This window comes from Carcharhinus amblyrhynchos, chromosome 5, assembly GCF_965287045.1.
Source record: "Carcharhinus amblyrhynchos chromosome 5, sCarAmb.v2.hapA, whole genome shotgun sequence".
Lineage (NCBI taxonomy): Eukaryota > Metazoa > Chordata > Chondrichthyes > Carcharhiniformes > Carcharhinidae > Carcharhinus > Carcharhinus amblyrhynchos.
In genome coordinates this window covers 13639485-13659165 of record NC_137328.1, presented here as the reverse complement: position 1 = coordinate 13659165, position 19681 = coordinate 13639485, and the positions used below count along the sequence as shown (strand labels likewise).

Genomic DNA, 19681 nt, shown 5'->3' with positions numbered 1-19681 from the left:
TTTTTGCGCCCTCACTGCTCCTGACAGCCTAAAAATTGAGACTGGGCAGGATAAAGCCCATCAAGTAGCCTCTTAAAGGCCTTTATAGGTGAATGGATGTGTTCCCTACCCAAGGCCCTGCCCCCCCCCCCCAAGCGTGACATTTGGTCTGAGTTTCAGCGGGCAGGTTCCTGAAGGGGGAATGCCATCTATTCATTTTTACAACCCCTCCCATCTTAGAACCTGTCTTGAGGGTCACGTAAAATTCCGCCCCAGATAATGGATCTTACATTGCAAATCGGATACGCTGACGTGTAAACTGCTGCAAAGGGGAGGTGACTTAACATTGGATGATGCTTTGAAAATAGCAACTACGTTGGAATTTTTGAATGATTTATCTCACGGCTATGAACCATCGACATTCATAGGAATTCCAAATGCGAATGCATTACCATCGATTTCCTTCCGACTTCTCACAACATAATCCATCAGCGTCTTTATTGTAAGAGTGATGACAGTAAATGCACTTTTATCAGGGGAGCAAGGAGCTAATAGAGAAATTTTGATCAGTATATTCACATCTACCCTTCTACACTGAGTGAGCTCTGACTCTTGGCTTGATATTCTGGGGAAGCTCTGGGATGATGTGAGAAGTTTCACTTCACGGCAAGAGGATGTGAAAATTCAACGATGAGTAACCCTGAGATTGATTTCATCCTCGCGTGCTCCAGGGAACCTGGAATAATTTATCCTCTCAGATCCCAACCCTTTACAACCATCTGGAATATTAACCTCATGGGGGGGGGGGGCGCCTGTAAGTTTGACAAATCAAGGTCCTGTTCTGCCAACAGTGCCTGATACGATGTATCCCAGCATTAAAGAGGAGAGATTTGTCTTTTTCTCGAAGCAAAAACAGGTCTGCAGCTTGTCAGGAGACAGTAAAGGCTCCTCTGGAATGTCTAACACATTCATTGATAGGGTCAAGAGGACCACTGCATCCTTCCTTGCTCTAACTCCACCTTCCACAACCCCCAGCTCCAGCTCCAACCCAACCGCCACTCATTTTCTCTTGTAACACAATTTTGAAAACTCTCCCCACATCTTAGCTAGAGAGGCCAAGGCAACAATCTTTGTTTACCAGCAACTGTTCTGCACTTTCTTTATGCAGCTTCCTTTACAGAAAGTGAGCCAGCAACATCACAGAATGGTTATAGCTCAGAAGAAGGCCATTTGGCTTGTCCTATCCCTCTTGGCTCTCACAGGGAGCAATGTTTTTTGTGCCACTTGTCCATCTGCTCCCTGTAGCCAAAAGGGGAATCAAAGCAGGTAGGGGGCAGACCATGTAAAGGTCCATTGACCTTGGGCAGGATTCCCTGGTTTTGGGGTCAATGTGGCTATCAAATCCTGCCCAAAGACTCTGCGCTCACAGATTCCTGTGGCAAGGAGTCCTAAAGACTCTCAACCCTCAGACAGAAGAAATTCTTCCTCATCTCAGTCTCAGATTGGCACCCCTTTATTCTGAGACAATGCCCTGTGGTCCAAGATTCTCCCATGAGGGGAAATATCATCTCAGAATTTATCCTGTCAAGCCCTGAAGAATCCTATATGTTTCAGTGAGATCTTCTAAATTCCAATGAGTAGAATCCTAACCTGTTTAACCTTTCCTCATAAGACAATCCCTCCATACCGGGGATCATCATAGTGAGCCTTCACTGAACTGGCTCCTTCCTTAAATAAGGGAACCAAAACTGCTCACAGTTCTCCAGATTTGGTTTCACCAGTATCTTGGTACAGTTGCAGCATGGCTTCCCTGCTCTTATAATCTAAGCACCTTGAAATAAGGGCCAACATTCCATTGGCCTTCCTGATTATCTGCTGCACCTCTTTGCTAGCTTTGCATGCATAAGTACCCCCAAAACCCTTTGAAGGCTTTCTGTAGCCTTCCTCTATTTAAATAATACTGTTCTTTTGTTCTCCCTTCCAAAATGAACAACCTCACATTTTCTCACATTATACTCTGTTTGCCAGCTTTTGCCACCCACTTAACCTAACAATATCACTTTGTAAACCATTTGTATCCTTCTAGCAACTTGCCTTTCCACTTATTTTTGTGTTGTCTACAAATTTGGCTACTGTACATTTGCTTCCTTCCTCCAAGTCATTTATATATATATTGTAAATAGTTGCGGTCCCAGCACTGATCCTTGTGGAGCCTCACTGGTTACAGGTCACCAACCTGAAAACAAACCTCTTACCCCACTCGCTGTTCCTGCCCATTTGCCAATTCTCAATCCATGCCAATATACTACCTCCAACACAATGGACTCTTATGGCTTAATCTTTGTCAGGTACCTTGTTGAATGCCTTCTGGAAGTCTATATACAATACATCTACTGGTTCTCTTCTATCCACACTGGTTGAGATTTCCTCAAAAAACTCTAATAAATTAGTCAGACATGACTTCTCTTTCATGAAGCCATGCTGACTCTGCTTGATTAAATTGTGATTTTCCAAATGTTATTACTATTGCTTCCTTAATAATTGATTCCAACATTTTTCCAACAATTGATGTCGGGCTAATTGGCCTATTATTATCTGCTTTTTGCCTCCCTTCCTTTTTGGAAAGGGAGTTTTCCAATCCTACGTTACTTTCTCCAGAATCCAACGATTTTTGGAAAATTACAACCAATGCACCCACTATCTCAGTTGTTTTCTTTTAGGATCCTAGGCTGCAAGAATTCAGGACCAGTGGACTTAATTGCCTTTAGCCATATTTGTTTGTCGAATGCTACTTCTCAAGTGATTGTACTAAATCCCACCCCTTCTCATATTCTTTAGTATTAATTGAATATTCAGTGTATCTTCCACCGTAAAGACTAATGCAAAATATCTGTTCCATTCCTCTATCATTTCTTTGTTCCCCATACTGATCTCCCCTGATTCATTTTCTAAGGGGTCTACGTTCATTTTCTCTTCCTTTTTATACAGTCTTTCATGTTTCTCCTTTTCAGATAATTATACAATTTCCCCCTTAAATTTCTCACTTGAATCTGCCTCCATCACATTCTGTGGCAATGCATTCCAGATCCCAACCCTTCGTGCTGTGAAAACATTTCCTCTCATATCTCTCTAAAATCTGTGCACGCTCATTCTCAATCCTTCCACTAATGGGAAGAGTTTCATGCTATCTACTCTATGCAGACCCCTCATGATTTTGTACACCTCTACCAAATCTCTCAACCTTCTCTTTTCTAAGGACAACAGTCCCACCACCTCCTAGCTAGCTACCTAATTAAAGTTCCTCACTCTGGGAAGCATTTTCATGAATCTTCATCCTTGGAACCATTTTTGTGAAAACATTCAAAATTGCGTAGGTGTTTCTGTTGTCTCTTGAGATTGAAATTGAGCTCTGTGGAGCATCACCGGTAACCCAGCTTGAAGTAAAAATCTATCATCTCCTATCCTATTATAGAAAGGATATTATTAACCTAGAAAGAGTGCAAAAAAGATTTACTAGGATTCTACTGGGACTTGATGTTTTGAGTTACAAGGAGAAGCTGGGTAGACTGGGACTTTTTTTCTGGAGCGCAGAAGGCTGAGGGCCGATCTTATAGAGGTCTATAAAATAATAAGGTGCATAGATCAGTTAGATAGTCAATAACTTTTTCCAAACGTAGGAGAGTCTAAAACTAGTGTGCATAGGTTTAAGGTGAGAGGGAAGAGATACAAAAGTGTCCAGAGGGGCAATTTTTTCACATAGTGGGTGGTGAGTGTCTAGAGCAAGCTGTCAATGATAGTAGTAAAGGCAAGTACGATTTTGTCTTGTAAAAAGCATTTACACAGTTACGTGGGTAAGATGGGTATAGAGGGATATGGGCCAAATGCAGGCAACTGGGACTAGCTTAGGGGTTTGATAAAAAAGGGCAGCTTGGACAAGTTGAGCCGAAGAGCCTGTTTCCATGTTGTAAACCTCAATGACTCTATGTTGTGTGTATCTCCTGGTGGCTGGTTCCAAAGTGACATTGGATGAGCTCAGTGAACAACTTGTCCACTCAGTCTCATAGTTGGAGAATAATGCATGACTTAGGCTAACTAAGAGCAGAAGAACGAAATATGCCAAAATAATTTTCCTCACTGTTACAACCCCTTGGAGTAAGTAAAGCTCTAAATGCACTGCACAAGTGACAAAAATGTCATTCTCCACATGCATGTCTTCACAACAAGTGTCACAGGCCTCATTTGATGTTGACATACATGCATTTTAACAGATATGGGTTGAAAATGGAAAACTTCACCTTTTTTTTGATCTCAGAGATGCTGGCTGGAATTTTACTGGCACGGGATAGGGGAGGCTCAAAGAACGGCTTTATCCATTGGCCCCCAGGCAGGATCTTATGAGCCTCGGGTAGGCGAGGTGGTAAAATTCTGGCAGCCGAGTTCAGTAGCGGTGCTCCCCAACACCCCAAATGACACCCACTAAAATCCAATGCAACTCTAGGCATTGAACCTCAGTCTCACATGAAGTGTATCAGTCATTTATTCACTGAACAAGGAAAGACAGACTGATGCTGCTTGGCACCTGCGCCCATTACAAACTGATTGCCAATTGTTTTGTATGAGGTTTCTGATCACTTACCCATTTGGGCATCTTTCCTGCATGGGGATCATGGTGGTGAAATTGAAGCACCAGCACAGTGACGACCACCGACAGTCCCACGATGAACATCGTACTTGCAAAATATCGAGCTGGAACAACAACACATTTCATCAGTGTGACACTGAGCACACGACAACATTTTCAACTTGTTACTTTACATTTTTCTGATTCTTTCTCTACTCCCTGTCTCAATGGATTGCCTTGTCCTGGGGCTTTAGCTGCACATATTTTACCAACTTCTTGGCTTCTCAATGTGTTGGTGTCACTTGTAAATAGAGTGACTTACCCTGGGCCATTCAACATGAAGGACACAGTGGCTTGGCCTAATCTTGTCCTCACTGGGTGTACACAAGGCATGTTACCCAAAAAAGGAGCCACTAGACCAAGATCAAAGTGTGAATTTCAGCTGATTCTATTCCCATCCTTAGGGCCTTGGACTACTATCCAGCCAGTTAACTCATCATTAATTGGAAAACGAAGCATGGATCTTCTAGGCTGTATGACTTAGTGAGTGAAGACTTTGCCAATTAGACTTGTATCTTTTATCAAGAAATATTATTCACCATTCTGGTCTCATTGTGTGGTTTAGCTGCATTGGCAATGCCAAATTGCCCCTTAGTGTCTCAAGATGTGTAGGTCAGAGGAATAAGTGGGGTAAATATGCGGGATTACGGGATAGGGCATGGGTGGGATTGTTGTCAGTGCAGATTCAATGGGCTGAATGGTCTCTTTCTGCACTCAGGGTTCATATGATTTCTATGATTCAAGTTAAGGAGTAAATATATCCTGTTGAACAGAATCCTGATTCAGACTGTCGTTGGAGAGAAATTCTTATCCTTTTCGAAACCAGTGAATCAAAAAGTAACAGGAAATGTTCTTTCACAGCAAAGTTAGTGAAAGAAAGACAGAAGTCATTTTGATAACCAATTAACCTGTTGGCTCTTTCCAGCTTTGCCATTCCTCCTTCATAATCAGAAGGTGAATTCAAATTAGGTTTGTTCCAGAAAATAATTTCTTAGGACATTTAAAAACTATTATTTATTACTATTGATGAATTTATTACTTTATACAGGATAAGCATAACATGTTTGGCACAAGTAACTTTGAGTTCATGATTCCCAATATGTTCCAATACTGGGGCTTTTCTCGACTCACACTTGAGCCAGTTGCAGACTTAGTCCATTATTGATGTAGTATTAAGACGGTAAGAGCTGAACTAGATGGATCTTGGTCCTTACTTCATTCTTGCAATTCCTATGTTCCTGTGATGTAGTGATCACTCCAGTCTGTGACAGACCTTTAACCTGCCACTTGTTTCCTCAATGGCTCTTTCACCCAACACCTCCAATTGGTTTCACATCTTTTGCGGTCCCTTTATGCTTGAATTGCGCTGGTCCCACACACTCAAACCCCTGTCCTTGACCTGAATAAAACCTCACGGAAGATGTCCTTGGGACACAAACGTGAACCACAATAACTTCACTGCTTTGATTTTTAAACCTAAGACAGTGTGTTAATTATTGATAAGCTTTATATTAAGATATGACACGACAGAATATGAAAACCACTACCACAAGGAATAGTTCAGACAAACTGCATAGGTTAATTTAAGGAGAAGCTTATATTAGAGTCAAACAAAGTCAAACCAAGATAAAATAGAATTCAGCGCAGTTTAATAATTCGGGATATTTTGTTCATCCTGTTTAAAAAGCTGATTATTATACAATGCCATAGTGATAGAATATTCAACAAAAATATGCAGCAACTAAAACAGGTGACACAAGTTGACAAAGGCAAAAAGTGGGTCTAAATTTTTAAACCCTATATTGGATAGGATTTGGAAGGCATATATATTGAAAGGGCTTTTGGGCCCCTCAAGTCTACTTTTTAGACAGATCAGAGCCAACCGGATAAAATTAAAGGTGGCGTAACACATAGAAGCAAAAACATGAAGAAGAATCAAAGGGTTAATATAACAATTTCCAGAATGATATTTCCTGTAGATTTTGGCAGGCACCAGATCCAGTGGTAGGAGCAATCAGGTTGGATTGTTGAGATATTGTTTGTGGTTACAATGGGTTTCAGTTCACCCCTGAATGTTGTTGCTCATGTGGCAGAGTAAAGATCCCAGGCTAATAGCAAGTAATTCTCATGCTTTCAATTATTCACGACCAAAGTCACAATCTGTAAGACATATTGCATATAATTCTTATGAGAAATTAATCCTAAACCATCTGAGCCTTGTAACCTTCAGCAAACTCTGCTTTCTTCCAATTCTGGCTTCTTGAGTATCCCTGATTTTAATTATTTCTCTGGTGCTGATGGTTGTGCCTTCAGCTGTCTGGACCATGAGTTCTGGAATTCGCTCTCTGAGCCTCTCTCCCATTCTGACCTCCTTCAAGATACTGCTTAAACCCACCTCTTTGATCAAGCTCTTTCAACTCTCTTCTAGTCTTATCTGGAAGGTATTTTAACTTAGAAGTTTAACTTTTCGAATATTTCCTCATTACCCAATTGAGTTTGACAAAAATCATTTTCAGAATTTTAAAAAATTCCTTTTCCTGATTTATCACTGCCATTACCTCTTGTGTTTGGTCATCCTCCTGATCAAAGTACTTCTTGAGCATATTTATGTGACATACTCTGGGTTTTTCTCCTATCTGGAGTTCTTACCAGGTAATTAATTTCATTGAATTACTTCTCAACTTGGTACAGCCCGCTAAATATAGCTTTTAATAGTTCACCTGATACCAGCAATAAAATGTGTCTATCAGATTCCCAGAAGCCATAATATTAAGAAACCTTACAGCGAAATGTGTTTTAGAGGCATCGAGCAAATGTTTTACTAGTTCGCAAACAAAAATACAATCAGGCTGTGGTCTAATTTCATGTCGAGGTTGTTTAGGGAATAGTCTAAAGCTAAAGTTTAATTCACCAGTGTATCGTCAGAGTCACAAGTGACTTTAGAGAGATGGCATCAGACATTGAAGACAACGATGAGACCACATATCCAGAATTACCCACAAGATTTAGATAGAGAAATTTGGTTTGACTGTTTACCATTAAACAAATAAAACAAATACTTTCTCCCCAGGTACAAAACTGAGAGTCTTTGCTTTCCTAGCTGCTTCTGTCTTCAACACCTGCTGTGATAATTTTAAATGTTCTTTCGCCAATTCATGTGCTCCATTTAACTTTTCCCTAAACTTTAATACATTGGGCTTGATTTTACCATTTTGATTCTAAGCGCTGAATCTGGGCGCATTTCAAATCCAACTTGGAAATCTGCTTTTGGGCACCACCATACGCACTCAGCCTGGGAAAAAAAATCGTGAGTCTGAATTGCGCTATGGCCGGGGGCTTATCGCGCCCGAAACGATCAGAGTTCTGAACTGCGCATGTGCAGCGAGTAAAAAATTTGAAAAACGCGCCGCTGTCACATCATTCACAGGTTGCAAAAAATGAATAAAGTGGCCTGGGAGCAAAAGGTGGGAGCAAAGGTCCCCCCAACATAACTGTTCCCCTTAGCCACCTACCCCACCCACTACCTAGGCTGATCGTGACCCTCTGCCCGCCTCCCCCTCCCCCCCCCCCCACCCCCCCGACTGATCTCCCACAGAGTGGCAGCGGTTCCTCCTGCCCCTGCCCCCCCCGCCCCACCCATCAGAGATCCACCTGGCTTCCCTCCCTCCCTGCCCCCCTCCCCCTCACCAGAATGAATGGGCCTCTCCCAGCCCCTCCTACCCCCAAGAATGATTGGGCCTCCCCCAGTCCCCTCGAGAATGATCCGACCTGCCACCCCTCTCCCCTCCCACTGGATGACAATCTGGCCTCCCTCAGCCCTCCCCTCCCTTCATCAGAGAGCAATCTGTCCTCCCTCCCTCCCATCCACCAGGGACACATCTGACCCGCCTCCTCCTCCCTCCCCCTGCCCCCACCAGAAAATGATCTGCCCCCCCCCCCCCACCCCCTTCCCCACCAGAGAATGATGTGGTCCACCTCCCTCCTCTCCACCACCAATCTGAGTTAGAGAGCCACTGCAAGCTCTGAACTTACCTCTGAAGAAACTGGAGTGCCCGAAACAGACCTTTGCCGAGCAGGTCTGTTTCATGTCGAATCTGGGCGGGCGAATGTGGTGGTAAAGTGAGAAGTGCTGGTAAAGTTGGGCAGGCAGTTCATTAATTTAATTTAAATGCGTGCAAAGGCATTTAAATCGCTGTTGTGCCCATTTCAGGCACAAATTGGATTGCGGCCATTCCCGGGCCTCGGTAAAGTAGCCATCTGAGCAGACATGGGCGCGGATCGCATTAATGGCCTCATGCCCAAAATTGGGTGCAATGCAATGGTAAAATTGGGCCCATAGTCCAAGAGTGCAGTTTCTGAATTCTTACTCGCTAACCTCTTTTGAATTAGTTTGCATGTTTCTCCTACCTCATGACTATATTCCAATTCAAAATGGTGACATTTTGTGGAGTTATTTGGTAAACAGTAAGAACCAAATTCTCTATCCAAATTTTGTGGATAATTCTGGATATATGCTCTCATTATAGTCTTCAATGTCTGATGCCATCTCTCTAATGCGACTTATGACTCTGGATGATATACTGATGAATTAAACTGCTTTAGCTTTAGACTATTCATGACTTCCCTAACAATCTCGACATGAAATTAGACCATGGTCTGATTGTATTGTTTTTTGGTAAACCATATCTGATAAAACATTTGATCAATTCCTCTACAACACTTTTTGCTATAAGATTTCTTAATAGTATGGCTTCTGGGAGTCTGGTGCATGCATTCATAATTGTCATCAAGTACTGATTTCCATTCTTTGTCTGTACCTTCTGTACCTTAGCCTGAGTTTTCCTTATTCCTAAATGTCCCCACTATTGGAACCTCATGAGGTACTTGCTGCATTTATTTCCTATACAAGGTAGTATTACAACTCAATGTATTTCTGCCCATTTCTCATCTGCTTGAACATGAGAAGGTCTCCCCACTCATTATTATATTATCCTTTAAATAATAACATTCTGCAATGCACTGTGTATGAGTTCTGAGTGGTGTCTCTTTTCAAACAATTCGAATCTCTCACTCTTTGGAAAACTTGATGTTGCTGGTATCCTTTCCAATTTGAAATGCTGAGTTATACCTTCAATTATGTTTGCTTTCCCTACCCCACACCTAACCCCAATTGCAACTTACCTGCCAACACTGTTAGTTTAACTTCACTTCCCTTTTGCAAACACTCAAAGGTTTAATTTCCTATTCAACTTAGTAATTGCCAATTTTGTAGTCAACCACTTTAAAATATGAGGAGTTTTATTTCTCTTGGAGGGTCTAAAGTTTCTGGAACTCTCTTCCTCAAAAGGCTGTGGAAACGGAGTACTTGAATATTTTTAAGGCAAAGCTTGATAGACTTTTGATTAACAAGGGGATGAAAGTTTATCTGGGACAGGCAGGAATGTGGGGTTGAAGTTATAAGCAGATCAGCTATGAACTTATTGAATTGCAGAGTAGACTTGAGGGGTTGAGTGATCTACTCCTGCACCTAATTTGTATGTTGTTGCACGAGCCTTGTTACATTCCTGCTGACGTCTCCTATCTGTTGAGTTCAGATACCCCATTTGCATGGATCTAGATAATCTGAGCTTCAGTGTTTGGGTTGTGGATTCATCAGAGTCTACCAACCCAAGTTCGATCCCCAGGAAAGTCTGGAAGCAAAACTGAAAATGTTTTCACCTGTTAATTGAGAGAGGTGGATACTTAACGAGACCTTGGAATCCTCATGTATCATCGCAGTAGGCAGTAAAGAAGGCAAGTGGTATATTGGCCTTCATAGAGAAAGGATTTGAGTATAGGGATAGGGATGTTTTGCTGCAATTGTATAAGGTGTTGATGAGGCCATACCTGGAGTATTATGTGCAGTTTTGGTGTTCTTATCTGAGAAAGGATATCCTTGCTGTAGAGGGAGTACAGCCAAGGTTTACCAGACTGATTCCTGGGATGACAGGTCTGTCATATCAGGAGAGTCTAAATTGGCTAGGATTATATTCACTGGAATTTAGGAGAGTGAGAAGGGATCTCACAGAAACTTATAAAATTCTAACAGGGTTTAGCAGGGTAGATTCAGAAAGAATATTCCCAGTGATAGGGGAGTCCAGAACTAGGGGTCATAGTTTAAGGATAATGGGTAAGCATTTTAGAATTGAGGTGAGGAGAAATTTCTTTACCTAGTAAAGTGAATGGTGAATGTATGGAATTCACTACCGTAGAATGTAGTAGAGGCCAAAATGTTGTCTGATTTCAAGAAGAAATTAGATATAGCTCTTGGGGTTAAAGGGATAAAGGGATCAAGGGATAAGGGGGGGGGGAATCAGGATGTTGAATTCGATGATCAGCTATGTTCAAAATGGATGGTGGAGCAGGCTTGAAGGGCTGAATGGACTACTCCTGCTTCTAGTTTCTACGCTTCTATGTAAAACCAGGGATTGCTTCATGTGCAGTGCACCTTCAGCTCCAGTCAAGCGAGGATCAGTTTTGAGCTGAGGAGAAACTGCATTATGGTACTTGCATTGAACACTATTTGTCCATTAAACACTCACACAAGCACACAATGCACATAACACAATTTACACCTACAACACTTAATTGTTTTACCTCACTTGGTCTGAACTTTTCATATGTCAGCAAATTGAGACATGCAGTATTAATGTGGAAATGAATAAAACATTTAGACTGAAAATGTTACAGGATTTACCATACTTTCAAGGCTTATGTTACCTGAACAGATAAACAATCGTTATAAATCCCTTTAAAATCGATTATAATATGTCCAATTTCAGTTACTAAGAAACAAGTTCTTGAATTAACATAAAGGCAAAATACTGTGGATGCTGGAATCTGAAACAAAACCAGAAAATGCTGGAGAAACTCAGCAGGTCTGACAGCATCTGTGGAGAGAGAATAGAACCAATGTTTTGAGTCTGGATGACCTTACGTCAGAGAAGAGTCTTGAATTAATATTCTTTCTAATTCCTTTATTCATTGTTTATTAAATTTGAGTTAAAATATACAATATATTATATAATATGTGTATATTCATGTGACGAACAGTATATGTATTTTTAACATTTGGAGGAAGTGATAGGTGTGTTTCTGTTCCAGCAGGTTCCTTGCCATTTTGGAGATTGAAAATCTTAATCTGTTGAACGTTGCCACACCCCCAAAATCTGTCAGCCCAATCAGCAGATTGGCAGCCATGGCAGTGCTACCACTAGCAGTGCTAGGGGCGTAGTTGGGAGAAGGGGCACTTCAATGGCAGAGTGCCCGTGAAGACATTAAATTTGTCTGAGGAACTCCAGACCAGGCAGGTCCTGATGGTGATGGAGGCGGGGGAAGAATTCCATCCTCCTCAACCCCACAAGGCCGTGTGCCCTCTCCACTCAGGCAAAATGCCCAAGGGGCAGGAAGTGGCTCTTAACTGAACCCGGGAATCGTTAAATCGGCAGAGCAGGTGGTCATGTTGCTGAGATTCCCATCGCTGATGTAGAGTTCAATGATTTGCTTGATCTGGGTTTGATTATATTATTCTGGTAACAGATCCATGTACAATGGGCTGGATGCTTAAGTCTATATGTGTGGACCTAGAGTTCTAGGAAAACTGAGAAGATGCTGGAAAGACCCAAGACTCTAAGCTAAGACGAAGTGTGCAGAAAATCCTGTGAATTCTGATGTATTTTAAAGTACTATAAATAAACATATTGTAGAATGATCTCTGCATTATTCTAAGACAATTTGGATATGTGTTAAAAATTGAAGAAAATTAAGATTAAAAGAACAAAGTAGCAGCAGGGAGTTGATTAGAGGCAGATGGCTGGAGAAATGATGAGATGTGAATTAGCCTATCATACCTAAGTCATAGAACAATCAGGCAATATGCCATGGTGACAGGAAGACGTCAGGATCTCTCCTAATGCCTTCCACCTCCCAGCCCATTTTCAAATGGCTGAGAAAATTCAACCAAATTTTAGTACACATCATTTTGATGTCATGATGTGAAGTTTCAAAGTCAACTAAAATCACCATCATGACGCCCATGTCTTAAGGATTTTCAGACAGATTTTGGTGTCCACAGGGGAGATGACACCAACCAATGCAATGTGTGGCATAATAGAGGAACTATCTAACAGATTTGAAGTGGGTACGTTATAGTGTACACATCTTCAGCAACATGCAAAAAAAGTTGTAAAAAATTTTTAAAAAATTACATTTGGTGGCGATACTACCACTTTAGTTAAATTATTTCTGAGAAATCCACACAGAGGTTTCAATAGTCCATTGCCATGGAGACTACACGGCTTTCAAATAAAAATACTCTGTTTAATTAGTTTTGGGGACAACTGGAATAATTAAAGAAAGGTATCTCATAAAGAAATATTCCTAAGATACACATTCATGAAGAGGCCTTGAGTACCTCTTATTTATTTTCTTACCGTTTAAGTGTTAGGACCAGGAGCTGGGGAAATAAAGTTGGATTCATTTGTGCAGAACAATCACAATCTCTCTTCCATCTGTATTCAGATTGACCGCCTCCACATGTGTAGATAAGCTACAGTACTCCTTACTTCCCTTTAGATCCAGCCACCACAGCAGGCCAATTGTTATCCCTTCTACAGTCTGCATACCATTCCCAAACCCTTGTCATCCACTCCAACACTCACACAGTGCAGTCGAATTATGGACAGCATGGTGGCACAGTTGTTAGCACTGCTGCCCCATGTCGCAGGGATCCACTGTCTGTGCAGAATCTACACGTTCTCCCCGTGTCTGTGTGGGTTTCCTCTGGGTACTCCAGTTCCCCTCCCACAGTCCGAAAGATGTGCTGGTTAGGTGCATTGGCCATTCTAAATTGGCCCTCAGTGTACCCGAACAAGTGCTAGAGTGCAAAGACTAGGGTATTTTCACAGTAACTTAATTGCAGTGTTGATGTAAGCGTACTTGTGATACTAAAAAGTAAACTTAACCTTTAACTGAAGCAAGGAAATTTCCTGTTGATTAGTCCTGATGCAGAAATTCAGAGATTCACTGAAAGAGGAAATGTATGCAGATTGATGGGCTAAAGGATGAAATAATTGATTTCTTGATGCAAAGTACATTTGCAGTAACTTTGTGCTTTGTGTTATTAAATAAAAATGGCATCTGAGAATTGAACACCCAGTAGAAAGTTTTCAACTTGCAAAATTTTTATTGTCAAGCTCTTGGGAATCTGCTGTGTAAAGTTTAATCTGAGAGAAATCTAAATTACTGAGCAGAGACCAATGTTTATGGTTGTCTTGTTCTACTTCTACACAGGCACAGATTCCACCATGGGTCCCTGGGAGGCTGCAGAGGCCATTCATCAGAATAAAGACAGCAGATGGAGAAGCTGAGTTTGTTCTCCTTGGAGGGAAGACAGGTGAGGGAAATTTGATAGAGATGTGCAAGAGGCACAACTTTACTTACACCACAAATGGTAATGAGCTGGTCTCCCCCCTCTCTTCCCTCACCCACTTGCTACGATTCCCCTGGTGGGCAGGACAAGAATTTTCTGCTCAGTCTGAGGGGTTTAAACACAGAAAAGGACTTTCAGAATTTGAGGTGCTATTGCAGACTGTGAAGGAGAGAGGAGATGGTGAGCGGGTTAGGCTATGGGCGACATCACCTTCAAGCTGCACTGATCCGCAGGGAGCTAGCAATCAGGAATGTGCCACATTGGGGACAAATAATCTGTGCACAAGCAGTGTTGCCTTATGTGTGGCCATGCAACAATCTTAAAGGGACTTCATGGGCACTCCAATAAATGGGTTGTACAGAGTGAAAGGAAATTAGAGGGAGGTTATGGATAGCAGATTTTGGATGGGCTGAAATTCATCGGGAATGGATAATTAAATCAGTTAAGAGTTAAATTTTTGTTAAAGTCATATTTAAACTGTGTTATGAATAAAACTTGTTTTGATGAAAAGGTCCCTAATGTGTCAGTGGAATTACTCCTGAGATGAACCATCACATTTGTACCAAAATGGAAAAATTCTTGGGTTCTAGTTCTTTTTCACAATACACCTTGAGGTTCAGGGTCAGGCACCCTAACAGAACGTATTTAAGAAATAGATTTCTAAACACTAAAGATGTCAAAGCACATTGGGAGAGGGTGGGAGTATGGCGTTCCGATAGAGGAAAATCCGTGGTGAAATTGAACGGCAGCACAGGTTCAATGGGCCAAAAGGCTAAGTCCTGCTCCTATTTTCTATGGCTGAGATCTTCCGCTCCCGTTTTTGTTGGGCAGGTTCAACAGGTGCGGAAAATCGTGAGAGATATCCAAATCACGATGTGATTGTCCCCTCCCTCCACCAGTGATGTAATATCATTTCCATACATTAGCATACCTTTATCCTGAATCATCACCCCCTCCCTCCACCCTGTAAGGAAGTCCATTCGCATCAGCATGATTGGCAGAACGGCATAAAACCTGACTGGTCTCCCAAAGTGTGCACCTGGTGAGCAGACTGCCCAGAAGAGCCCAGGTGAGTGCATCACTCAGTGGGGAGAAGGGTCATGCTTGGGCACTACCTGGGTAATGCCGGAGAGGGGTGAGGAGGGGGAAGGTGTGGCAAGTGATTTTTTGTGTAATTTAAAAATGGCGACCCATTTAAAAGTTAAGCAGCTGACAGGGTGTGTTCAATCAGAGCCAGGGTGACATCCTGGGACCCACCCCTTGCTCCTTTTGTTCTTTGTGTCCTGAATGATATAGAGGGGAAAGCCGTCACTGGTGTTGGAGACTTCCATGCCACTTTTCCTTCCCTTGTCAACGTTCACGAAAATTCCACCTTATGTTTCTATTTATGCAATGTGACCTGGCAATTGACCAAATACCACCTCGAATAAAATCAACCTCAGAGCCTGTGAAAAGAAATGATGGGAACCAAAAGTTGAATTGGCTGACAGACTATCCCCCCACCCCACTTCCCCTCCGTAACCCAATGGTAGCAGCAGCACGGCCCCAATGCCTTAAAAGGATTGCAAATGCCTTCTTCCTCCATAAAGGCCCAAGCCATACACCTCTTGGAGACTGTGGCTTGGAGACTGTGAAGTTGATTGGTCGTGCTAAAATTGCCCCTTAGTGTCCTGAGACGCATTGGTTAGAGGGATTAGTGGGTAAATATGTAGGGATATGGGGGTAGGGCCTGGGTGGAATTGTGGTCCATGCAGACTCGATGGGCCAAATGGCTTCTTTCTGCACGGTAGGGTTCTATGGCTCTATGACTGAAATTCTGTTGCCTCGCCGGCTGCAGGAATCAAGACAGAGAATTTGGCAAAACATTTAAAGTGTTGTTGAGCTTGGGCGGGAATTTCCGGTCTTGGGGAATGCATGGCTGGAGAATTCCACCCTATGGCTCTTTTCTCATGACACCTCCCGCCCTTTTAATTTTGAAAAAAATATTCTTTGATTGGATGAGAATGCCATTGGCAAGAAGAGCATCTGTTACCCATTCATAGTTGCACTGGAACTGAGTGGTTTGCTTGGTCACTTCACAGGGCAATTAAGAGTCAACCACATTGCTATAGGATTTGGAGTCACACGTAGGCCAGGCTAAGTCAGCACAGGTAACGAAGGCAATTTCCCCTGGGGTGGCACAGTGGTATAGTGGTTAGCACTCAGAGTGCCAGGGACCTGGGTTGGATTCCTGGCTTGGGTCACTGCGTGGAGTTGGCACATTCTCCTCATCTCTGCGTTGGTTTCCTCCCACAGTCTGAATGATATGCTGGTGAGGTGCATTGGCCATGCTAAATTCTTCCTCAGTGTACCCAAACAGGTGCAGGAATGTGACGACTAGGAGATTTTCCCAGCAATTTCATTTCAGTGTTAATGTAAGCCTACTTGTGATACTAATAAATAAAAAAAATTAAACTTTCCTAAAGGAGATTAGTAAACCAGATAAAATTGATAATAGTTCCATGGTTAATATTACTGAGACCAGCTTTGAATTCCAAATTTTAGAAATTGAATTTAAATTCCACCCGCTGCCATGATGGGATTTGAACATTAGCTTGGACCACTGGATTAATAGTCCTAGTAACATAACTACTAGTTAACTGTCTCCCCCTAGATTTAATTGGGCTCACTTTTCTTCTGGTGTTGCAGTGATCTGATGGATTAGGTTGATTGCCTAAATTGACTCAAGTATTGGGGGATTAGCAGGATAAATATGTGTGTTATGGGAATGGGGCCTGGTGGGATTGTGGTCAGTACAGACTCGATGGGCAAAATGGCCTACTTCCGTACTGTCGGGATTTTATGACCTATGATAACTGCTTGAAGCTGGGGTGGAAACTGAAGGCAGGTCAAAGTGACTCTGGGGCAGTACATAGACATCCTGCCCTGACCATTTTATAGGTGGCTTCAGAAAATCCAGCCCTCAGGAACAGCGCAAACCACGCATCAAATATGGAATAATTATATATGCTCAAAACTACACTACCGCTATTCACTGCCGCCTTATTCTCTGTACATCGCATCATTAAAGATGAATTCTGTTAAGTGGCTTCTGGCTGAATTGCATTGCAAATAAGCCAAATATACTTCCACCATTCTGATATTCATTTCAGCAACACTGCGGGGAGGTAATGGACAAAGTGCTTGTGTTCAGAATTGCAAGTCCAGGCAAAGAGGGACTCTCAAAGAAACTTCTGCACCATCTTAACTGAGAATAATTGCAATGAATTAGTAACAAATACATTCGGTCTGATAAAGTCCTTCCAGCCAAGACAGTGAGCAGTACCTTCAGGTCAGAAGTACGAGTCCCTCGGGAATCTCTTAAAAACGGAGTAACTAAAATTCATCTTTTTTTTGCGATTTTAATATTTCACGACCATTTTAGTCAGGGGAGCACAAATACACTTCTGGGTCATAGAAACTTTCAACTAAGCAACACTCAATTATGATGTGTTCAGAGTTTGGGCGGTACAGTGGTTTGCACTGCTGCCTCACAGCACCAGGGATCTGGGTTCAATTCCAGCCTCAGACCGCTGTCTGAATGGAATTTTCACATTTTCCCTGTGTCTGCATGTCTGGGTGCTCTGCTTTCCTCCCACAGTCCAAAGATGGGCAGGTTAGGTGGATTGGCCATGCTAGATTGCCCCTTAATGTCAGAGGGATTAGCAGGGTAAATAAATTATGGGAGTAGGGCTTGGGTGAGACTATGGTTGGTGCAGACTCGATGGGCCAAATGGCCTCCTTCTGCACTGTAGGATTCTATGAGTTTCAGTCACAATGCCAAAAGAGAGTGTTTGTTCTTCTAATCAGCTGGTCTCTTTGTGTTTCCCTTTCATTTATTGGCTATTTTATAACTTCTTCTTTAACAAAAGGGTACATTGGTAACTTATTCTCAGGCCTGGGATGCTGTCCCTACTTACACAATAGAGTACGGTCTTCTGAAATGCCCAATGGCTTGTGGAGCCGAATTTTGAAATGACAGCGGAGGCGGGACTGGAGGCAGAAGGATCTCCAATTTCCTGACTTTTGCCAGTGTACTGGTCTCCCAGTCATTATCACTCCTGGATGAGCCGGGATAGGTGTGACAAATGGTGGGTAGCTTATAAAAGTCAATGAAATGACATATTAAGGTCACTCAGCAGAAACTGACTCCAGTCAGCTTGTGGAACTTCCCTGGGGCTGAAACACATCTGGAGGGTGGAGATGGACGTGTGGTGGCAGGCTGGGAGGAGGGGAAAGCACTGTATTCACCTGAGGGATCTAGCTCCTCCCTGCCCTAGCCAATAAACATGGCTCTATGCATCCATTGAAGAAATGGGCAGAAATGCTGGCCCAGCAATGATGCCCTCATCCTGTGGCAAAGAATTCGAAAAATGGATTTTACTTTGGAGAATCATATCTGATTGCCCTTGAGAAAGTGTGAGTGAACTGCCTTCTTGAACTCCTGCAGTCAATGTGGTGCATTAGACCCACAGTACTGTTGGGAGGGGAGTTTCAGGATTTCGACCCAGCAATAGTGCAGGAGCGGTGATATAATTCCAATTCAGGACAGTGTGTGGCTTGGAGGAGAATTTGCAGATGGTGGTGTCCCCAGTCGTTGCTTCCCTCGCTCTTCTTGGAGGGAGGGGTCATGGGGGTGGAAGTTGCTGTTGAAGGAGTGAGTGCTGAGATTGCAGGGTTGAGGAATTTACCCTTACTTCATTTGAGCCAAGCTTCCTTCTCCCCTACATACTCTATGTACAGTGTGCTTGGTCTGTATGACAATACTTTTCACTGTATCCCAATACACGTGACAATAATTAATCAAATCAAATCATATACTCATCCATTTCTCAAAGACCAATGCAGTTTGTAAAGCTTTTCTACAAAAGCTTTATCTTGCTAATAAGGTACTTATCTGAGTGTTTGCAGTTCTATTAATAAACACTTAACTCTCCAAACTCTATTGTTTAAATTGTTAACAATCGGCAATAATTTTGAGCCGAGAATCAGATGAGGGGACTAATGTTGGCACGGTGGCACAGTGGTTAGCACTGCTGCCTCACACCACCAGGGATCTGAGTTCAATTTCTGGCTTGGGTTACTGTCTGTGTGGAGTTTGCACATTCTCCCCATGTCTGCGTGGGTTTTGTCTGGGTGCTCCATTTCCTCCCACCGTCCAAAAGACGTGTTGGTTAGGTACATTGACGCGAACAGGCATCGGACTGTAGCAACTAGGGGAATTTCACAGTAACTTCATTACAGTGTTAATGTAAGCCTTACTTACGACTAATAAATAAACTTTTAAGTTGATCTACTTCAAGTACAACGGCAAATATTCATCCTCATCACTCTTTATGTTGGGAAAATTCAGTGGGATTGGTGCTCGTGCTGAAATTTCAAAAACGTGCTTCCTAAATATACGTATGATCCTGCGGCAGCCTGACTGAAGATGAAAGCTGAATGTGTCATCATCTCACATTCCAAGTGTGGTTAGAAAGCCCAACAAATAGTTGGAGTAAAAGCATTTCAAG

The 19681-nt window shown here is 42.5% G+C and overlaps 1 protein-coding gene across 1 annotated transcript in view; it reads right to left on the bottom strand.

The window, feature by feature from the left end:
- chrna8 (cholinergic receptor, nicotinic, alpha 8) overlaps positions 1 to 19681 on the bottom strand; it is a 250322-nt gene that overhangs the window by 32699 nt on the left and 197942 nt on the right. The window contains exon 9 of the mRNA XM_080188480.1: positions 4616 to 4725. Coding sequence (XP_080044606.1) covers positions 4616 to 4725 — 110 coding nt within the window. The remainder of the gene's footprint in view (positions 1 to 4615; positions 4726 to 19681) is intronic.